The following is a 24306-nucleotide window of genomic DNA, read 5'->3' as shown; positions in this document are numbered from 1 at the left end:
TTGAAATTGATGAAAGCAGGGTGGATTATACAGTAAAACTAATTTTATATTTATATTATATAACAAATATTTGTTATATTATTATTAAAAAGAATAATGTATCAATGGAAATATTGTTCTTTTCTCAGGCAGTGCAGTCATACACTGCACTGTATGACATATCAAAACATATTTTAGTTAAGCTGCTTTCATTTTCCCTGACAGACAGTGAGACTGATTTTGAGCTTTCAGGAACAACTGGTAGTTATCCTGATGTTTCCCAGCTCTGCTGCATGGTTGGTCAGCTCTCATACCCAGCACGCATCCTTTCAAAAGCTCCAATAAGGGTTTGTGGGGACAATGCAAAACCCCAAACATTTCTGCTGAAAAGCATCTCTGAGCAAAGACAGCCCTGATACCACGGCTTCAGAGAAGTGTTTGAAATGGCTGGTCTGGATGTGGCTGGGAGCTAGAAATGTCAAGATGTTCTCGCCTCTACTCGGTTCCTAACTTGTTGTTGAAGCTGTGTATAAGCATTATTCTCTTCTTCTGACAGACTTCTTTGTGGAAAAACCCAAGAAACAACAGGACTGCATTCCAATTTGTTTTCAAAAGCAGCTACACATTTAAAAGATCATTTGTGGCTCTGTATATGTTTGTCATTATGGTGGGAGAAACCTTTAAAGCATGATGGTTTTCTAGTGAAAACGATGTTCAATACCCACACTGTAAAAAATGACTGTGAATTTAACGGTAAAAGACTGTAAAAATGCTACAGTAAAAACCTGTTAAATGGTTAACGGTAAATTCCCCTACTATATACGGTGAAAAACTGTATTGGACATTACATGTATTGGACATAAATTTTACGGTAGTATACCGTTTTTGGAAGTGAAAAATACCGTATAATTTACAGTGAATAACCGTAAATTGACATTCCCAGAATTCCCTGCATTACATTTCAAATTTGATGTTTTTTTGTTGAAATAACTATGTTTCTTCTCAGTTTTTTCTTATCAGTTTTGTATATTAGGGATGTGTGTTACACCTAATGTTGTTAAATGAATGTTTATTGCATTATTTCAGTTTCATGTGTGTTACCGTGATGCTGTTTAGTGTTTGTGTGAATGACACTGTGCACCTTCTATATATGTTAGTATTTAAAAGCTGCTTGTGATGGGCTTTGGTTCGTCATGTGACTTTCTCATCACCACCTGCATTTGGTGGTTATCAGTGTGTTACAAAGGCACAAAACAGATTTCAGTACTTCAATAGGTTGGTATATTAACATTATATCAGTTAATGAAATTACGGTATTTACCTGTACATTTAAGTTAAAACCGTAAAACCTAAAACATTGCTACTGTATTTTTTTTTTTGTAATTGTAATTTTACGGATTCTTTTTTACAGTGCAGGTTTGTTTTCAAACGCTTTCTGGGTTTCAGTGACCCGTCAGCTTTGCTCTTATTTTAAGTGTCCTCCTGACATAAATGGATAATAATGCTAAAATAATCATCAAAATCGGTTTCATGTAGAAATATAATCAACCCTTTCTTCCTCTAATAAAAGGACATCAGCAAGGTCGGCGGTTGGCTCTTAAAGAGCTTCAGTAAATTGTAGCTCAGAATGAAATGGACTGATTTTAAGTGTGTCTTTCAGTGTTTCGTCCTCTTTCCTCTTTCAGAGGTTCTTACATGTTCCCAGCACACTGAACTGAATTGTTCAGGTCTAAATTTACAATAGGAACTGCTCATTAAAAATAAATATGCACATCATAAAACAAAGCACTAGAAAAATACAGTTTCAAAGATTCAGTAGAAAATGCTTTTCTGCAACATCAAACGCTATACTTTCTAAAAGGAATAGTTCACTCCTGGAAATAAAGCAATATAAAAGTCGTGAATACTATACTTGTACACTATATACAATCTTCTGAAGTACGAAAGCTCTGTGTGAGGAGAAGTCATTATTCATAAATCTGCTGTGTGACTTCAGAAGCCTTGTAATATAGCACGCAGTCATTTGGACTGCATTTATGGATCTTAGATGGTAATTTTTGGTTCTTTTTGGAAACAAGGATCCTGTCGTGTGGAAAAGAGATACAAAAATTACAACAGGTTTAATAAATAATGAGCGATTTTTCATTTTTGGGTGAAGTATTCATTTAAAACTTTCAATCATCTGCAAACTGTATTGGAAAATGCACACTGAGTTCTGATTATTATCGCACACTGTGATCAAAACAGAGTTTATCACATAATTAATTAAGCCGTTCAAAGCCTGTGATGGAATCTAGTACCTTTTTGAGAGCTGATGCAATGTGGGTTAAAATGTGGAGTAAAAAAATGTTGTATCCCTTGACACCACGTGCAGGACATGATAATTGGGCAGGTTTGAAAGCCCATTTATGTCTAGAGACGTGAAAAGAATGAAGCTGATGTCAGGCATGTGTCTGGTGGTATTAAGGTAAACAACACTAATGGGCAGGAGTCCTGAAAGCTGGTTGAGAATCAAATCTTGCCTCTGAGTTTGGAGAGATCAGATTGGTTTAGCTTTCTGTGCATCCGTAGTACTTCAAACAAATCCATTAGGGTATATTTACTGATGCATGTGTGGTGATGTGAGTGCTTCTTGCGGATACTTCAGTCCTGCATCACAATTGTGAAAAGAACAAGTAAACGACCATGTCAGTGTTGCCAGATCTCGTTTGAGAAATAAACAACCTTGTCTGACAAAATAAGCCTAAATGAGTGACACCAGGATCTGGGAAAGCGGCTCAAATAGTAGGTGGGGATATCTGAAAACTGTTATTAGTGGTCTGTCATTTTATTGAGCTATGGGGGCCAAGCACAAAAACACCACTGTATTCTTGTATTCTTGTTTTTGTTGTTTTTTTCCATGCATGAAAGTAGATCTAATGCAAAGTGTGTTCTATATTACAAATCTTTTGAAGGCAAACGAAATTTTTATTTTTATCATTGTTCATATTGAAATATGGCTCTATCAAAGCCACAAACTAATAATAATAAAAAATAATTAATTATTATTATTTATTTTTAATTATTAATATATACTGTATATATATATATATATATATAATACTATACTGTGTGTATATATACTGTATTTTTTTTCTCCCCTAAATAGCAGTTATCCTTCTTAATATTAGAATAATCTAAATATTCATGATGCATTGGTATTGCATCTGTATCGGTTTTGTTCACAGTAAACTGGTTGGTGAAAAAATATATTATTAAATTCAATCCAAAAATGTATTCATAAATTATCATTTATATTATTTATTCCTGTAGAAAGGTCTAAAAAGCGTGGGGCCGATAGCATTCACACTGACATACGCATATTGGAACCGAGAGCTTTATGCTGGTTCTCTTTATGACAAATCTATTGCAATAAGCAGCATCTCACCACTGCCCAGTTTTACGTTGCAATTAGTAGTTCTTTACCCCAATGCTTCATTTATAATGGATTCTTGTACTGGCATGGAGCATTCTGGATTGATTCCCCTGGCTATCAACATACCCCAAAGATTTGTTTAATTAAATGTTTACTATAAATGACTGAGTCAATGGAAACCAATTAATTCTGTGCTCAACAACACTGTGTATCCATAGAGGAGTTTTTAAAAAGGAAGTGGTTTCCATGCAGACTATGCCAAGGTGTCATGTGGGTTTATCAATCTTAATCTTTTATTTAGAGACCATCATATTTTACAAAGACAATTTTAGGGCATTTAATGTTGTAATGTCAGAGAATTTATTCCGATCTTAAATCAAGTCTTGTTTGTGAGAGATATTACCTCTAGTAAGGGCTATTGATTTCGTCCTTGCTCGTATCTGAATGTAGGACAGCGACGTATGTGAGCTGCCCCCTCAGGACAGTCATTAGTAAAAGGACTGACTGATAGAGGCAAACTACTGGGATGTCACACCTCATGCTATAACCAGGAGCGTTTTTAACATTTTTTCCATCATAACTCTCCCTTCAGACTACTACAAATCCACCTGCCATCTTTTGGTTTAAGAAATATTTATATGTGCCAAAACTAACTGGTAGACTTATAATGTATCTCAAATATGAGCACACATTAAAGTAATATCATTGCTTTTAATGCTTTACTACTATTCTTTTAGTCAGAAATATGTGTTTATGTGAATTTATATGATTATGAGTTAAAGGGGTCTTAAACCAGCAAACCAGGTTAATTTAATTTAAAAGCTATTTAAGCTACTTTTCAGCAGGAATGACTTTTTTGAAATAATGTGTATTATAACAAAGTATATACATTTAAAGATAAAATGTTAAAGATATTTTTATTTGCATTTAGTCATATATTTGTCATACAAAACATAAGCATATGTTATTCATGTAAACATTAAACCAACAAACTAGAGTTAAAATAGATATCATAGGCAACTTTATTTGGCAGAAGAAAAATATTGGATGTCCAAAAAACTGTTGTTATATTTTCAAATCTGTTTTGTTGAACATTTCTCACCAAGTGTTATTCTCAGCCAGAGAGAGAACTATGAGCATGAATTGAAAATTGAAAATGGAATCATGACACCAAATAGTTTTTCCTGCCTCTACGACTCCACTGCATTTTTATCACAATATCTCAAAACATGCTGTCTATAATTTACCATGTTGTTTTCATCTCTCACCTGTTATGCCATCAGACAAAGTCAGCCTTTTTGGAAGACTGCTACAGGACACTTATTCAAAATAATGTGCCAAGCTGCTGCAGTGTTTGGAAAGCATAACAAACTGTTACTGAGGTCAGTAGTAAACGACATTTTTCAAATTGCATTATAATTATTGTGCACACAGTTTTCAAGTAGTTTTGGATGAAGTTTAGCGTGTCACACCGCAGGACGTTGTTTTCAGCAGTCAGACTCCCATCTAGTTTCCAAGTAAATCTCTTTCCAGGATGTGAAGGAGTCACACTGCAAGACTGAACAAATAAACTTGAAAGGATTTCCATAAATATATTATAAATGTTATTATTTGTAAGGGGGTAAAACTCTGCCTCTTCCACTTACAAGCTTGAAAATGTGGGTTTGTAAGTGATTTTAAACTTAAAATGGAATTAAACACCAAGAATAAGAAAACAACATGAAACATCGCAGTGGACATGCAAATATGGTGTAAACATCATATTTTGGGGTTACTTCAAGTAAACAATTGAGATCATATGGGTTCAGCAAACAAAAAACAAAAACAAAAAAAACATTTGCTTATGATGAGGTTTAAATCTTAAGTCTTACTTTGGTCAGCCAGGCAAATTTCCTGCTCGTTTGCAAATGTCTCTGGAAAATGCAAAAACTGAATGCCACAGAATTGCTCATAAATACTAGCTTGGCGCTTCCCATAATTCTCACTCATTGTGTTCTGTCACTGGGTTTTAATAGACTCACAGTATGTGAGCAGCATTTGCTAGTCTCTTTCCAGTGTTTCACTCCCAGGAGTGAATCTCCATTGATTTAATAGGCACTGGGAATCATTAGAGCTCTACTGCTTCACCATTCACTGAGCACGATGGAGCACTCGCCTACCTGTAAATAAAGGTGAGGCAGGTGAATGCAGAATTGGACACTGCCTATATCTCAAACGTGCGGAAATAAACGCATGGTTTCTGTTAACAGAACCTTTGCACTTAGAGGGTTGACAACACGCCAATTAAACAGCACTAGCTGCGAAACGTCTATTGAGTTTTGAGAGATGGTGCCAACGAGCTCTTGGCCCTCGGTGCCTCTGCTGTGTGGTTATATTGAAGCTTGCTCCATCACGACAGGAGATGCATACTAAAATGAACACAAAAAATTACTGCACTGGAACAAGCACAGCAGTATGCCACAGGCTGGATCTCACGGGGGAATGACTTGCTAATCTTCTTCAAATAGAGATGTTGCTCTGGGATATGTTGGGGTGATGCACAGGTACAAAGTATGAAGTTTTGAAAGCTAAAAGTTTAACAGGGGATAATTAGCCTATCTCTGTTAAAACACTTTTGTGGTAGTATAATGTGATTCTTTTACAGCTCCCAAAGATGAATGGTTGTAATGCATCGTTTTAAAGTGAAGGTATGAGGAACGTGTCTGAAATAAGGGACTGAGCTGTCGATCAATTAATGTTATGTGAGTTTATTCTGAGATTTGTGTCCTCCATCAGCATTGAATGCGTTGCATTGAATTCTGAGAAATTCAAAAAGTTTCGCAGGGAGCAAGAATTGAATAAGTTTGGAGACGGCATGTCAGAAGAAAGCTGATCACAACACAAAAGCCTTCACAGATGTGTTTATGATGGCTCAAACTTGACTACACCAGCTTATATAATACATATGTGTATGCTTTTTTGTTTTATTTTGAGTGTACGAAATATTTTGTGCTTCTCCAAAGTTTTCCAAAGGGCATAGAAAACTTTATAGTAGTAACTTTGTATGTAACTTTATAGTAAGCATGAAATCAAAACTTTTTCTATATTGTCCATTTTGATGCTTGATATTTTGAACTTGCTTTTGAAATGACTCAAATTAGGTGAATATAGTAGTCTCTTGAATATAAAACCTCCCCAAAAGGGGTGTTTCAGGACTGGAACAGGCCAAAATCCACTGCAAACTCACTTCCAGCACCAATATTCCCAATCCAATCAATTCTTGATGGATTAAATCAAGATGACTCTCCTGTTTCCTTCAGAAATACGAAATGGGTTGCAATAGTCATTCTATGTTGACTTTAAGCTAGAAATGACCAGCTCTAAACTCCAGCAGGATCAGTTTTTAGGCACTGTTTACACCATGAAGCCAGTTTAGCTGGCTGGTCAGGTAAGTTTCAGTCAACAGAGATAATTGATGATCAGCATCATGGTACTCACAAAGCCGAACTGGATTGGTCTGGTTTTGTCAACTGATCCTGTAACCCTGACTTTGTTCAGCCATCATGGTACAAGCCCCTGGTATTAAGATGTGTTTTTGTTGATCCGATCACAAGTGCTTTCAAATGCATTTGAACGGCCACTAAAGATCACCTCCTCTCTGCCTACTGATCTAATTCTTAAATATTAAGGGACATGTTGTTGAAGCATGCTAGCCAGATGGGATTTTAAAAAATGTTTAAGTTTGGTTTGAAGGGAAATTTTTTACAAAGCACAGTGTTCAATTACCATTCATGATTCTAACACAAACCCACTGCATAGTTTTGCAGCTATCGGAGCAGAAATGAAAACTGCTGCTCTCTTTATCATTTTATGTTGTCTCTTTTCACGTTTGCACGTAAATTGCATGAGCTTCTTTCACAATATCAGATCGAAAGATCAGAACAAGCCCATACATACACCTGGCCATAGACCCTAACCTCAAAGAAAACAGGAAGGTGGTTGAAAGTCGACAAAAGAGGCGAATTAAAACAGCAGGTGTAAACGGGAATGTGTCTCCCTCGTCTACTGTACTTGTGATCCGATCGACCAAAACGCATCTTAATACAAGCTCCCGACACTCTAAAAATCATCTCGGTAGTTAATTAATTTAATTTAAAAATGCTGGGTTAAATACAACCCAGCGCTGGGTAAAATATGGACAAACCCAGCTATTGGGCTGTTTTGACCCATGACCCGCTGGGTCAAAACAACCCAATTGCTGGGTTTGTCCATATTTCACCCAGTGCTAGGTTGTATTTAACCCAGCATTTTTTAGAGTGTAGTATTATAAACAAGGTCTTAGTATTATAAAATGTTACCTTTCTATCTTTGTCCAAGGATAAAGGCTGTGAGCTTTCTCTCTCCCCCACTAAATCACAGAGAACTTTAAATTAATTAACTACCGAGATGATTAATTACGAGGAGCTTATTAGATTAGTGTTTAGGAGTGGTGGGTCTGACATTTCAAGAGACTGAAACATTGCTTGATACAAAGTTGATACATTAACAATTTTTGATTGAGTCAGACATACACAAACCAGTCACCTTGGAATTACAGCAGCCAGGCTGGGAAAAAGGTCCTTTAGTATAACTAGCACAGCATTAACACCAGCTGGGTAATTCAACAGTAGACCATTTCAAAAGGCAACCTCATGGCGAGTACTTAATGCTGTTAGCTTTTCTATCAATTGTGTGTTTGATTTCCTCTTTCAGGCAGTTTGTGGCGGCAAAGGAAGACCCCACGATCCTGTCAGCTTTCATTTAGGAGCCAGTGACAACAGCCTTACTGTGTTAAATCACTCTGTCGCATGGTATTACTGGGTGAACGCTAGCTGAGCTTGTGGAGTCCTGACTGAGTAAGCCTGCTGATAAAATCACTCTCTGTGTTCGCACTGGGGTCTGCAGGCTCCAGATAGGGGCTCAGACACCCGGCGCAATCCAAATACAGCGGGAATGAGCAATTAATTGCAGGGGTTAAAGTGTGTCAGTGGCACCACAGCGTTAATGTAAGCTGATGTAAGCCTCGTTATTACATTTTTTAGCTGGACGCAAGCTGTGTGGTTTCACTGTTTTCCTGCAAGCATATTTCTGGCTTTTTCTTATCATTCGGCATTAACACGTTTAATCAACAAGCCCCGGAGAACAAATGATACCGCTAAATGAATGGAAGTCAGCAAAGCGCTGCAATCCAAATAGATATCTCTGGTTCATTTCTTTTGAAAATGAATAGCGATATCAAAGAGTAATAAACTGCTGTGTCAGAATATTTGCCTGCTGTAATTTTAATAACTCAAAGGGAACAGCCTCCCAATATTCAACAAGTCACAACTTGATAGTCTCACAAAATGTTTAAATGAGTCTATTAATAAAGACTTTGTTAAAAGGGCAGGTTATATGGTATTTTTTGAGCTCTTTAATTCAAATGTGCTTGTGTTGTAACTTGTTACATGTTTCTGTAGACTTTCTGAAATATGCTCTTTTCAAGCTCTATTCATTAGAACTTAATTATTTACATAATGACAAGAAAGTAGCAGGATGCCTAAAGGCCCGTTCACATCAAAGGACGATATCTACAAAAATAACGATATTTCTAAAAATCGTTCTCAATATTAAAGAATAGCAGAGTCCAAACCACAGCATTAACAATAAAGGCACAGAGAAACATTATCACTGGAATCACTTTTAGAACGATGTTTTTCTCGCTGATGAATGATAAAAACATTGACACCCAATCAAAATCAATCCTGCCATAACAAGCTCGAGAATTTAAAGCGGCAGACGAGTGTGTGCTTATAATAAACAGACAATATCATCCACTGGTGTGGACGCTAATATAGTTATCTTTATAGTTATCCTTGTTGATGTGAATGGGCCTTAACAGGAAGGAAATAAAGGTTTTGACCCCTGGAATGTGACATGATTGGGCTAGTTTTGAATACCGATTGGCCTGGTTTTGTTACGCAGATATGGCAGCCCTGTTGTCCGTGCCACCGTGAATGACATGCATAGGTTGCAACACAGGTACAACTGCTATATTTTTACTGCTCCAATGTTTTATAATGCTGCCGGGACACGATTTCAACTAAGCTGGAACCCCCTAAAAGGGTGTTTTGACCCCCCGGAATGCAAATTTGGTGCGATTGTGAACACGATTGGGCTGTTTTGAGTATCAGTTGGGCTGGTTTTGTTAAGCAGGCCTGGCAACCCTGCTGCTGTTGTTATCACTCTGACCTCTGTAAATTACATCAATAGACTTAATTAGATGAAGTTTGCTATTCTTCTTACCGTTAGACAACAGATTAATTACTATGATAGAGTCTTTACCTGCTGTACCAGTTTAATGTAGTTTATGATAAGCCAGAGGACACTTTCGAAATGCAGCTGTCCTAAAATGCGTCCGACAGTCTCAGGAATACAAAAGTCATAACATGTTCTCTGGCTTCAGGCATTGTATGGAACCTATGCTTATGAAAACTACATTTTTGACAATGAAGGAAATTGCAGTCATATGTTTGGACAGGGTTCAACTCAATTTTAAAAAGTGAAGGTGCCCTAAAAGTTGTCAGACTCCAGAATGCCCAAGGCCACCCCAAGCATCCAGACAGTGAGAACACTCGGTCATCTGAAAATCAGAAATATTAGAAATGTTCTCCTCAATACTGCCCTTAAATTGGATGTATTATTATGGTTTTTGTAAGCTTTTACCTTATAAATATATGAATGGAGGATGGGTTTCCTAAAGGAATAGTTCACCCAAAAATGAAAATTCTTTAATAATTTACTCAACCTCTTATTATTCCAAAGGTACCATTAAAGTAGCTGTATAAAAGTAGTTGAAAAAGACAGAAAGCTACACAGAAATAGAGTGAGGGTGAGTAAATAATGACAGAATTCTCCTTTCGGAGTGAAAATTAACATCTTGCACTATTGTATCGCAGTTCAAAGCATTTCATAGTTTCTTTGGATCTGCAGGGAAACCCCAAGGGACAAACATAATCACAAAATATGTTACATCTCTTGTTCTTAGTCTTTGTGTAAAACACAGATCTGTCTATGGGTGCTGGGGTTTGCAGTGGGGATAATAACACCCTTCAGTAGGGCCGATGAGAGGTCATTTCGACCTATCAGCCTTGATTTTCCCACGTATTTCTGACACGCTTGGCTGGAAATACAAACAATTAAGCTGATAAAATGTGCTCAACCTAAACTATCTGCAAAACTCAAACAAGTTCCTAATTAACTGTTTTGGGAGGTCAGCAAACAGTTATTGTTCAATTTACATTCCAAGCCTCGGTTAATACGGAAAGAGCTCCAGTCAGGTTTGTGTTGAGTCGGCTGGTTTATAGCCCTGGAAAGGGCACTGGGGGGATGAGCGCAGAGCATCGGCATTTGTTATGCCTTAAATAATTCAACAACACTATTCCAAGGCTTTTTGTCAGCAGTAATTTCTTGTGCAGTCTATTGTGACAAAACATTTTTGTATAAATCTCATATGCATCATTATAGCAAACAGAACAACGTTACGATCCTACAAGTTTTATATTTAATGTTATGTAATGAATAATCGGATTGTTGTAATATAAAGTTAAAGGGGTCATATGATGCGATTTCAATTTTTCCTTTCTCTTTGGAGTGTTACAAGCTCTTGGTGCATAAAGAAGATCTGTAAAGTTGCAAAGACTAAAGTCTCAAATCCAAAGAGATATTCTTTATAAAAGTTAAGAGTCAGCCACGCGGCTCGTTCTAACACGCCCCCGCATGCAGTGTTGCCAACTGCTTTCAATTGAAAGTAGCTAAAACTGGTAGCTAAATGTCACTAGATGACATCATAATGGCAAATTCACTGATCTATATAAAGATGAATGTAGATCAGTGGGCAAGATGAGAACTTAGATAAGGTTTGTCCAAGAAGTTGCTATATTTGTCCCTAAACTTTTGAAAAAAAGTCTCAAAAGGGGCAGGGAAGTCGTTAAATGTAGCTACAAAGTAGCTAAATTGGCAACACTGCCCACATGTCTACGTCACAATGTGGGAATATTTGCATAACGCCGCCCAAATGTTCACGCAAAGAAAGAAGGTGTAACTTTTATTCTCGCTGTCATGTTGGGGAGTCGCTGTGTGTTTCATTGTGAAAGCGAAACTACTTTGTTTGGTCTTCCAAAAGAGAACACGACTAGAAATCAGTGGTTAAATTGTATTTACACCACTGTTCCAGAACACTTCAACCCAAATATTCAGATGTGTGCAGTGCATTTTATGGAGGATGGATGAGGACTGTTTCCTGAACCAGTAGCCTAATGTGTCTGTAGCACAAAGGCTGTTTCTATAAAGTTGGGCAGTTCCAACTTTGCAAAGCTGTAAGTAAGTTTTTTATATTTCAATAATTTGCCACTGATGATTCAAACGCGAGTTTTGAGCAGTGTAGAGTAGCGCTTGTTGTTTGTCATTTCTCCGATCACAAATGCAGACATGGTTTTATGTTTATGCGGCGCGATGCAACGCAACGTGTAAAAAGACAGTATAAGTCATTATAATCAGTAATTATGTCCCCACTGGATGCAACAAATGCCTTGTTTGTAATGGGTTTTATTGGTTTTGTCTTGTCTATTGATGGCCGGATCGCGAACGAATCGTTCTATTTAACCAGATCTTCGATCTGAATCGTTTGATTTAACCTTAAACCACATAAAAACATTTCATTACACCAAATACACAAAATAATGTTCTTTTTAGCAGCATCATATGACCCCTTTGATAATAAATATAAATGTATATATTTTTTAATAAATTAATAATTTTTAATAATAATGTCACAAATAAAGCATTGAGTGTATTATTATTATTATTGTTGTATTTAATGTAAATTAGCATTTTATTAATAATGTTTTCAATAATAAAGCATGTTTCATTATTATTATAATAAATTAGTGCTGGGCAATGATTAATCGTGATTAATCGCATCCAAAATAAAAGTTTTTGTTTACATAATATGTGTGTGTGCTGTGTATATTTATTATGTATATATAAATACACACACATACAGTATATATTTTGAAAATGTTTACATATATTTACATTTATATTTTTATATTCATATAATTTATATTATATATAAATATAATATATATATATATATATATATATATATATATATATATATATATATATATATATACATCATAAATATACAAAGTACACACACATATACTATGTAAACAAAAACTTTTATTTTGGATGCAATTAATCCCGATTAATCGTTGCCCAGCACTATTATAAATTATATATTTTATATAAATTAAACATTCATGCAAAGATTCTGCAAGGTGTATGTAAACTTTTGACCTCAACTGTATATATTCTGATCAATATCCAATTATGCAATAAAACTGTGCAAGCTAAAACACATGTACACACCTTCTCAATTAAAACAGACCTTAAGGTGTGTTTTGCACTGGGACGCAAGCCCTTACTAGCCGCAAAGTATGTCTGGCACGAAATTCAAGGTAAACCAATTCTCACAGAGTTGTTTTACAGTGATATTTGGTGCACTGTAAAAGTTCAGTAAATAAACCCTCCAGCACTAGCCAGAAGAATAAGCATTTGTATTTTTGAAACCAGTAATACTTCCTGAATCAAGCATGTTGCATCTCCTCAATGTAAACCGCTGTTATGACATCTAAGTGTCAGATCATCCCAGCTCAATAATGTGCGGCCTTAGACTGCATGCTTTAATTAAGGTGATGTCATGTGCCTGTTATTGTTGCTCTTGCTGTGACGAATCATCGCTTGCTTTCTCTCCCCCGTCGTGTAAAGAGCCATCACATCAACACAGCACAATGTAATCACAAACATCAGTCTCTTCTTGCTCGTCCTGAACACTAGTGAGATGTCTCGACCAAACATAATACAAAAGCATTGTTCCAAAACATAGAGAGCTGCCAGCCTAGACAGAGCTGCTGGCGGCTAGGATGCAGTCTTGGAAGACGGCTCCCTATGTAGGCAGTAGCAGTGTGTACAACAGCATTTATTCATTGACAGGATAAAGTTGTATTCTGATTTTTTTTCTGGTTTAATGCAGAGATTATAACTCGGGTTTTTATCCAGAGCATCTGCTTTCCATTTGTTTATTCAGCTGAGATTCTAAAGTTTAAAAGGCCTGTTCTCATTACTCCCATGACTCAGTTTGATCTGCATATAAATAGTTCAGTGAAAAAAAGTGTTATTAATTTTTCATGAACATGGAAAAGTAGGGCTGAATATCAATGGAACTAATGTAATCAGAGTAAAGGGGTAGAAGATAAAAGAAGGGACGGTCACCGGAGAGAGAAGAAAATGGAGGAGCAGTAGTACATGATACTTGTCTTCTGATGGACAAAGTATGCTGCGATGAGTTGAGTTCTAAAAGGAATAGTTCACCCAAAAATTAAAACTTGATGACCTTCAGGCTGTCCAAGATGTAGATGAGTTTGTTTCTTCATCAGAACAGATTTGGATAAATTTTGCATCACATCACTTGCTCCTCTAATGGGTGCCGTCAGAATGAGAGTCCAAACAGCTGATAAAAACATCAGACCATCAATGAATGTCTTTTGAAGTGAAACGTTACTTGTTTGTAATAAGCAAATCCATCATTAAGTTATTTTTAACTTTAAACCATTGCTTCTGCCTAAAATAAAAGTCCTCTATCATATTTCTTTGTTGTCTCGTCTGAATCAGGAGAGAAAAATACACAGATCAAGCACCATTTACAAAAGAGTTCTAAACGAATATGTCTGTGGATTTTGATGTGAAAGGACAACAGGGGATGGACTTTTTCATTGGAGGAAGCGTTATTATGGATTATGGACTATTATGGATATTTTGGCAAGAAGCGATGGGTTGAAATTAAAATGTTTTAAAGGAGACATATTATTCCCCTTTTTACAATATGTTATATAAGTCTCTGGTGTCCCCAGAATGTGTCTGTGAAGTTTCAGCTCAAAATACTCCACAGATAATTTATTACATCATTTTGAAAATGCCTATTTTGAGTGGAAGCAGAAACTAGCTGTTTTTCAGGCCTGTGTCTTTAAATGCAAATGAGCTGCTGCTCCCCTTAAAAACTGAAATGGAAGCTTAAAAACATCTGTTTTGGATCTGATTATCATGTTTATCGCGCTGAAATAATGCGTTTTAAACCACATGAGTTTAAACTTCAGAAATAAGGTTTTCTGAGCGCACACATCCGAAGCACACGGACAGAAAGCGGCTGTCACAGCATGCGAGTACTAGACTAAGTTCTCATTCACACACAAGTTTACGTTAAAAACACACATGAGTTACAAAAACAGTCGGTTATGTCTGTGAAGGTAAACAGCTGGAAAATAAATTGCATGTTTATTTTAGATCTGTGTGGCAGCAGCAATATACAGTAAATAAATCAATAAATCCACTGCTCTCTTATCTGCTCTGAGGCTGGGACTCTAAATAGTGTTCTGTGCTCGTCTGTGCAGACAAAGACAGAACAGTTAGCATGTTTTGCTCAAACTTTCACCATGGCATTAGAGCTGGTACACCGCTGTCGTTTGCGAAATCAAAATGAGGGTGCAGTGGGTGGAAACTCACAGATTAAGGGGCGGTAATATTATAATGAGATCCCTTTGCCAGGTCACCAAGGGAGCGAAATCAGACGCGCTCGTTTTCTCAGACGCTTGCAGAAAAAGGCTTACCTAAACAAAGTTACTGGGTTCAACTTTTTCACGTTTCCTTGGTTGGTAGATGCACCGGGGACCTGATTATAGCACTTAAAACCTGGAAAAGTCAGATTTTCATGATATGTCACCTTTAATGCTGGATTTGTTTATTACAAACATGTAGCATTTTCCTTCACAAAATGTTAATAGTTGGCCTGGAGTGGTGTGGATTATTGTGATGTTTTTATCAGCTGTTTGGACTCTCATTCTGACGGCACCCATTCACTGCAGATGATCCACTGGTGAGCAAGTGATGTAATGATACATTTCTCAAAATCTATTCCAGTGAAAAAATAATTTTCCTATTCCGGTTTCAGAAAATGTTACTTTTTGCTTGACCTATTCCGTTAGTTCACCCAGAAAATTAACATTCTGTCATCACTTACTCACCATCATGTCAATCCAAACCTGCATGATTTAGGTTTATGTTTTCCCAATAAGTTAGTCTGGAGTAGCTGTCTTAAAACAAGTGAGCTAAGCCTCATGGGTCACCAAGAACTCAAATTCATCCTTTTTATTTCTGTCTTCTTACAGAATTAAATCTTTTGATGGAGCATCTGATTTTATGAATAACATGAATAACAGAAATAATGTTCCAATGATACTGATCCAATGACAACAGTAATAGACTTTATGAGTGCTTGAAAGAAACGTGTCCCAGCTAATGTGTATTCAGAATTATGAGAAATTGCTTTCATGCAATATAAGTGGTGTAATTTACATTACGTCTGGAATGAACTATAAAGGCTATATAATTAAGGTGAGTGAGATGAAGGCTTGTTTTTCTTCCTCTTTCTAAGTGGCCGGCATATTCAGAGTGATTTCTAAACTAATTTAATTTTGTTTATTACACTTAAAAGCTTGTGCTACTCCACACATCACTGGCAAAGGCTTTCATTTTCAGAGTGTCTGTTTCATTAAAGGACATAAAAACACTGCCTTATATAACACAATAGCATTTCTCATTTGTTATAGGCCCTACCCAACACTTATATTGTTCAGCGTACAAATGTAACTAAAATGTGCTTAAAATCTAGAGAAATTAATTAATATTAGGCCTAATATTAATATTAAAATGAACTTCATAGACGTATGCAAAATTGACTTTTCAGCATCATAACGCCAGTCTTCAGTGTCATCCTTCAGAAATAATTCGAATGATATGCTGATTTGCTCAAGAAACATATCTTATTATTAATATTGAAACAGTTGTTGTGCTCTCTCTCTCTATATATATATATATATATATATATATATATATATAATTTACATGTATTTATTTATATTGTATATACTGTTAATTTTATTATTAATAATAATAAAAAATATTATTGTTATTATTATTTTATATGTATTTGATATTTCTTATTTTGTAGATTTAGAAAATCAGCTAAACTCACGTTTCAAATTTTAAGCCAAGTCCCATTGTTTATCAAAGATTATAAAGTGCCAGGTACAATCTTCAGAAATAAATGTTAGTTTTGTGTCATTTTTTGTCACTCTGTAGGACTTGATTAGATTTCTGCCTATGCCTCACAGATGATGTGAACAATAACCAACAAAATGCCGCCTGTCTCTTATCTGCAGACAAGCAGCACTGCATATGTTAGACACTGTAGTAAATCAGGCTGCTGAAAGCCAGATCAGACCCTTAAATTACTGTTGATGCCTGTACGGCCGCCAGGGAAGATGCATTATACACATTACAGTTTACACAGTGCTGGACATGATGAAGAGTGCATAGCTGCATTTAAAGTCTGCTGGCTTCAGTTAGAGTCTATTAAAAAGAAAAAGAGCCATTTATATTTAAAGACTGCCATCTGCTGGTCATTAAAGCTTTCTATATCACAGTAAATAATCTTGGCCTACTAAATTATGGTGCAATCAATCCCTCAGTAGGGTGCTAATGCACACTCATCTTATTTATTGAATTTGGGTGGCAATCAACCTCATAGGACCTTTTCAGACCTGAAAACGTCAACACAGACAGATTGGCAGCATCTATAATGTGTCCAATAAAAGTCCTAAAATAATACAAGCACAAATGTTTGGTTGCATTCAAAGAAATAAAACATACACATTTCTGAAGTGGACAGAAGAATCAGTCCAAAACAAATATATTTATGCATTAATATTCATGAGGATCCTTCAGCTTTGTTGAAAGTTAATGTAAATATAAACAAACCCTAATCTTCTGATTGACACACAGGAATAGCAGAGCAGATTACTGCTGGTCAGTAGCTAATTAATAAATCATCAGTGAATTAATTACATATTATGCATTAATTATGTGTTAGAGAAGCCCTCATGTGTACTTCAAATCACTGCTCACTTATTCTATTTCTCATTAGCAGTGCGGTACGATGAGTTTTGGTGCTGGGATAATGGTTCAAGGTAATGAATCCCCTTTGCAGGATGTCTCTGTTGATATACACTCTAATTTTGTCCTGCACTGCTCTCTGTAAAACATTGATTTACAGACATCTGCCATATCCACATGGGTCTTGCAAACAGATCAATTATTCATTTGATATTATTCTGTATGCTTTATTTATGTCCTTCAATTAAGAGCCCAGTGTGATTTTCTCAAAGAAACTACATGAAGTAATGTATAGATATGAATGTTAAATTGGCTTTACAGTTATTTGTTGAGTTTTGATATGTGTTGACGTTATAATCACAGGTTAACACAAGAGTAAATGCACAAGTACTCAGAGACTGCTCAAATTATTATTGTGCCATTGTAAACCCTAAATCCACTGTTTTCAAACATACACTTCTTTCTTGTTCTCACACAAACATAGTGGCTCCTCCATGTGGCAAACCTATGCAATAACAATAAAACACTGTACTGAATTATACTGTCATAATACTCAGAGAACAGATTAAAAGGGGCGACCTTATAGTTTCAGATTATATTTATTGAGGATTTATTTAAAGGGGTCATATGATGCTGCTAAAAAGAACATTATTTTGTGTATTTGGTGTAATGAAATGTGTTTATGCGGTTTAAGGTTAAAAAAACACATTATTTTCTACATACTGTACATTATTGTTTCCCCTCTATGCCCCGCCTTTCTGAAACGCATAGATTTTTACGAAGCTCATCGGTCTGAAAAAGCGAGGTGTGCTCTGATTGGCCAGCTATCCAGTGCGTTGTGATTGGCCGAATACCTCAAGCGTGTGACGGAAATGTTACGCCCCTTACCATACTGTGATGCCTGGGGAAACAACATGTGACGACCCCGGGCTGGACTCCGCTTCGTCCACAGTGAAAGCCGATCCGGCGATCCACAGCGCGAAGTTGATGTATTTCCTCAGCGACCAGCACAGATCAGCTCCAGGCATGATGAAGCAGATATCATCCTCTTTTGGAAGACCAAACCAAAATAGTTTCACTTTCACAACGAAGCACACAGCGCCTTCACGACATGGCGGCGGCAACAACAATACTACAGCGAGAATAAAAGTTACGTCTTCTTTCTTTGCGTGAACATTTGGGCGGCGTAATGCAAATCTTCCCACATAGTGATGTAGGCATGTGGGGGCGTGTTAGAACAAGACGTTTTAGGTAGGCGTGGCTGAATCTTAACTTTTATAAAGAATATCTCTTTGGATTTGAGACTTTAGTCTTTGCAACTTTACAGATCTTCTTTATGCACCAAGAGCTTGTAACACTTCAAATAGAAAGGACAAATTGAAATCGCATCATATGACCCCTTTAAAATTCAAATGAATTTCAAACATTTAATGCATTGAACAGCTTTGCTGAGATGTAGGTCTCTATGAATATAAACTCTCAAATGCATTAAAATACATGTATGAAGGGCCCGACATTTGAATTTCAAGTCAACAAAAAATTTTTTGTCATGTGCAACAATGCAGAATATAGCAGTAGTTAATGCCAGTAAACATTCTAAATTACTAAGATTAGAGAAATTTATGAAGAATGAGAAGAATATTACAATATAATACACAACATAAGTAAGGTACTTATTACACACACACACACACACACACATATATATATATAGCCTACATATGTAAATATAATATAAATATTTGAAACACACACACACACACACACACACACACACACACACACACACATATGTATATGGAGATTATTTATATATCTATATGTGTGCGTGTGTGTTTCAAATATTTATATTATATTTACATATGTAGGCTATATATATATATATAGCCTACATATGTAAATATAATATAAATATTTGAAACACACACACACACATATAGATATATAAATAATCTACATATACATATGTATGTATATATGTGTGTGTGTGTTCCAATATTATTTCTTCTGTTGAACATAAAAGAAGATATTTTAAAGAATATTGGTAGCCAAACAGTTGCTGGTGCCCACTGACTTCCATACATTTAATTTAAAAATATATTATTTTTATTATAAAGTGTATGTGGCCTACTATATATATATATATATTATAATTAGGTTACTTACACTTTAGAAATATTGTGTAATGTTATGCACTTGCGTTTTCTCTCTTAACCTTCATGAACAAATGTCATTTTCAGCACATTTCAAAATATTGTTTAATGTTGTGGAGGAAATGCCGGTAGCAGAAATAGATTTTAAATTCTCAATGCAATGTCTAACTTCTTTGTCCTGTCAAATTTAGCATTTTATGTATGCTAAGTACACAATTGCATACTGTTTCACAGTTTTTGCATCATTTTAACCAAACTGCAGCTAGAAATGACACATACTAAAATATTCTGTTTACAAGAGAGACTTAAACGTTTCACCTGTCACTCATCCATTCATCCAAACAATAAACAAACAAACAAACAAGGGCGATTGGTATTTGCGTAACTTCCACAGCGTCTGCGCAAACCTCAGCGCAGCAAGGACGCGCCGGGCGCACGGCGCGCTCGGTTAAATGACGTCACTGTGTCATGTCGACGGGCGGCGTGCGCCATCTTGAAGCGAAACCAAATCACGGGCAGATCCCGCGCGCCTCCGCTCGCTCTCATTCCGCGCTTGTTCACACCGACTGCCCGGCTGAGCTCGAAGATAAGCCGCACTGAAGTCTCCAGGCACAGGCACAGGCGATGATGGCAGGTAAACGCGCCGCGCGGGGGATTTGTGTTGGTAGGCGGGGGCGCGAGCGGCAGCAGTGCGGCCTAAACATCAAACCAGCCCCCTTAACCGACACTAATCAAACCCTCATCCACTGCTTTATCTCACTATGCATGCTCGTGCGGGCTGGACTCGGAGTTCTGCGTGATGAAATGCTCCTGGGAGGCTGATCTGAGCATGCATTTCAATGCACTTGTGTTGTTGTTGCAGGGGTTGGTGGAGGCAATGATTTCCAGTGGTGCTTCTCCCAGGTCAAAGGAGCCATAGATGAAGATGTTGCAGAAGGTAATTAACGCGTTGCATTAGTTTTAAACTCCCTTGGGTGAGTATGCATGAGTGATGAACACATTGGAGGAGTTGTGTATAGTGAAGCATGCATTACAAGGTATGCTAGGAAGAGATGGAGGCAGGAGTGTTGAAGATCCATGATAATGTACACGCTCATCCTAAATATCGCAATTAGTCTTAAAAAAAAGAAACTTTTTAAAAAATTGTATGTGGAGGGAAGTCAATAGACAGATCCTCTTATGCTTGAAACTTTGCATTGCAGTGCTGTAAATATTGTTGGCTCAATTATGACTATGCTTTTGATGTTCTTTATTTCTAAGTTGCTTTGGGTAAAATGATTCAATGTAATAGATGTAAGGAATGACACAGGGTCAGCACAGACAGCTTACTTTGTTATCCATTTTATAGACATTTTTATAATATCCTGATTATTACAAAAGCAAAAATATTGATGACTGAAGTTGCACTCATAGGCGTGTCCAAATTGTTGTCCAATCAAATGCTTTCAGGAATGAGCATGCCACTCCCCCTTATGCTACTTAATTACAAAAATAACAATAATTTCCATCCCTTTCCATAAAGCCATGCGAAAATTGCTTTGTTTTGTTGACAGATTTTACAGGGGGGATTTGGATATCTCTTTTTATCACTATAAATCAGAAAATACCAGTAAAATGAACCATGTTTCACCATGTTTTGAGAAATCAAATGTTACGTACATAAAGCATGTGATGAACAAACATCTCTTTTGGAATATAGATAGGAATAAACCTGTAAAGTTTGGTGTAAGTTCTACAGAATTGGACATTTTTGACTGAGAAAACAACTCTTAAATATGTGTTTTGTAATCGAAATATAAAAACTCAAGTGTAAGATTGAATAAACACACAAATGTGTATGCTGGATGTTTTCTCTCCGCTAGACGTTACGAATGCAAAATAGTCTTAATTCTCAAAAGTTGACCAGTTCAAGAAGAAAAAAAAGTTTTTGCCTGGACTCCGACTATCACGGACAAGTAGCACATGATTGGCTGCTTTTTAAAAATAAAACGATGTCTGTTTCAGTAGGAAATATGGCAGCGTGGGAAAGAACACAGCATTCGTCATACAATTTTTTTGAGTTTTTAATCCCATGAAGACAATTGTTGGCAAACCGGCAGTCAACAGTACAGTAGTAGTAATAAATCCAAAAACGTGTATTAATATAGCATGGCACATTGCAGATCGATGGATTGGTCTGCTGGTGGGCGCGTCTGAACATTTTTGCCATTTTCTGGGGCTCCTGTAGGGAAGCACATCCTGCTTTTGAAATGGCGGAAAGCATGTCCAACTGGTCCGACCAGCTCACATTATCCATGTGCCGTGTCCAAGGGTGCGCTCGGCTCCATCCAGAGATCAGTCATTGAGGCTTTACAGGGAGGTTTGGGAATACAGATGTGCTTGTGAGTCTTAGAAAGCAAATTGAGATTTACTGTGAGATTGTCCGTTCTTGTTTGCCTTTTATTTAGTTTTTGCATTATTTTGTTAAAAATGTCAGGGTTGTGTGTCTTGTCAATTTAATGTAGCCACTTTATTCAGTTCAGAGACATTTGTAAGGAAGTTTAATGTTGAAACAAAAGTTTTTAGTAACTTAGCTGAGTGTTGTTTGTATGGTGGCAGTTGGTTGTTAATGTTTTTGCCTCTTCCAGCTCTCCGCTTTGCTCTTCCATGAAAACACTAACGGATTACTAGGAAATGGACACATGTTGACTGGTGCAATATCATCTGAGCCAAGTGGCCCTAATGTGGAAGAGAAGGTTATTTAGAGATCACTGTTTCGCCAGACTGTGAGGTGTGATTGCTCCGAGTGATAATCGTTCTTTCTTTCTGTGGAATTCTATGGAAATGGGCGTTTTTAGAGTTGTAGTGATAAGGATGCATGCGAATTTGGATTCAAAACAATATTGTCCATATTGTGTGTATTTTTAGCAGACCTTCAGACTGTGTTCTTGCAGGATGCAAACATAGAATTACATGTGCTCTGACTTTCTCACGCTCAGCATTAGGGCTGTGCGATATGGACAAAAAAATCCTATCGCGATTTCTTTGATCAGTTTTGCGATTTCGATTTTAATCACGGTTTTGACACACACAGACATGCTTTGCAGTCATAAATGCATTCAGTGTGAATTTGAAACGTATTTCCAAAAGTAAACCAATTAGAGCTTTATCAAAAAGCTGCAACATGTCTCTAGAACAGACATAAGGCAAAGTAATCACTAAGTAAAGGTGTAACAAAATGTCTCTAGAATAGACATATGGCAGAATGGGGGAAGTCCTAATGGGTAGCAAAATGGCTGCCCACTGCTCCGGGTGTGTGTGTGTGTTCACTGCCGTGTGTGCACTTTGGATGGGATAAATGCAGAGCACTAATTCCGAGTATGGGTCACCATACTTGGCCACATGTCACTTTACTTCACCCTAAAAAAAACATGTCTAGGGATTTTTTTTTTGCCATTCATTGGTCATAGAGCTCTTTGTGGTGTTGCCTCAGATGCTGAACTAGATTTTTTGCGCCAAGGTGTGTGCACTTTGGATGGGATAAATGCAGAGCACTAATTCCGAGTATGGGTCACCATACTTGGCCACATGTCACTTTACTTCACCCTAAAAAAAAACATGTCTAGGGATTTTTTTTTGCCATTCATTGGTCATAGAGCTCTTTGTGGCGTTGCCTCAGATGCTGAACTAGATTTTTTGCGCCAAGTTCACACGTACTCCGTCTGCTTTGCGTTTACAGTATGTGCGATGCAGAAGTATTAAGCACTCATTTTGCTTTCGTACAGGACGTGTTTGCAGTCTGCTCCTGACATTTATCCATTATTTTGATTTCAAATCCAAACGTTGTTTCTGAAAATGCTTTTTCAGCATTGTGGTTCTCTTTTATCACAGTACAGTAATACAATCTTTCATAGACATATTCACGTTTGAACTCAATAAATATAACTTTGTTTAACTACCACCACAAGTGCCTTGTTTATCTAAAAGTGCACTTTTCCTTGTTTTAAATCTAGCCAAAAAGCCATGTGGTGACTGTGAAACAGTAGACTTTAATTATATGCATTTCTGGTGTAATTACTCAATTTCCGTGCCAATCCATGTTATTTTTTACCGCGAATAATGCGCTGTCACTTTCAGCGCGTGCAGCACAGCAGAAATAGACTCCGTGCGGAAACGATCGCAGCATGACTGCTGCAGACTAGGGCTGTCAAAATAGCATTTTTACAATTTCAAAAGTAAACAAAAAAAATGTTGTTTACTTTATTTTTATAACAGTTTTACAAATAAGGACATCCACAAATTGAGGTTTTTGACGATTTTGTCAGGTTTTGCTCACTTTTGGGTACAAATTTGTCCCCAAAATATGGTTAAGTAGGTACACACACACACATGATTCCACCCAATCAGCTTATCTTTGTAAAATGGAACAGCTTCTTAAATAACTGAATGTGCACTCTTAACTATAATGCGCTGTCACTTTCAGCGCGTGCAGCACAGCAGAAATAGACTCCGTGCGGAAACGATCGCAGCATGACTGCTGCAGACTAGGGCTGTCAAAATAGCATTTTTACAATTTCAAAAGTAAAAAAAAAAAAATGTTGTTTACTTTATTTTTATAACAGTTTTACAAATAAGGACATCCACAAATTTAGGTTTTTGCCGATTTTGTCAGGTTTTGCTCACTTTTGGGTACAAATTTGTCCCCAAAAT

At 36.7% G+C, this 24306-nt stretch overlaps 1 protein-coding gene across 1 annotated transcript in view; it reads left to right on the top strand.

Annotated features, from left to right (window-relative positions):
- Window positions 1–20033: 20033 nt before the first annotated feature.
- ppp2r2d (protein phosphatase 2, regulatory subunit B, delta) overlaps window positions 20034–24306 on the top strand; it is a 22701-nt gene continuing 18428 nt past the window's right edge. The window contains exons 1-2 of the mRNA XM_016235984.1: window positions 20034–20251; window positions 20480–20554. Coding sequence (XP_016091470.1) covers window positions 20242–20251; window positions 20480–20554 — 85 coding nt within the window. The 5' untranslated portion in view covers window positions 20034–20241. The remainder of the gene's footprint in view (window positions 20252–20479; window positions 20555–24306) is intronic.

This window comes from Sinocyclocheilus grahami, unplaced genomic scaffold (genome assembly GCF_001515645.1).
Source record: "Sinocyclocheilus grahami isolate Dianchi unplaced genomic scaffold, SAMN03320097.WGS_v1.1 scaffold477.1, whole genome shotgun sequence".
NCBI lineage: Eukaryota > Metazoa > Chordata > Actinopteri > Cypriniformes > Cyprinidae > Sinocyclocheilus > Sinocyclocheilus grahami.
The sequence above is the reverse complement of the archived record's forward strand: the minus strand, read 5'-3'. Positions and strand labels throughout refer to the sequence as shown.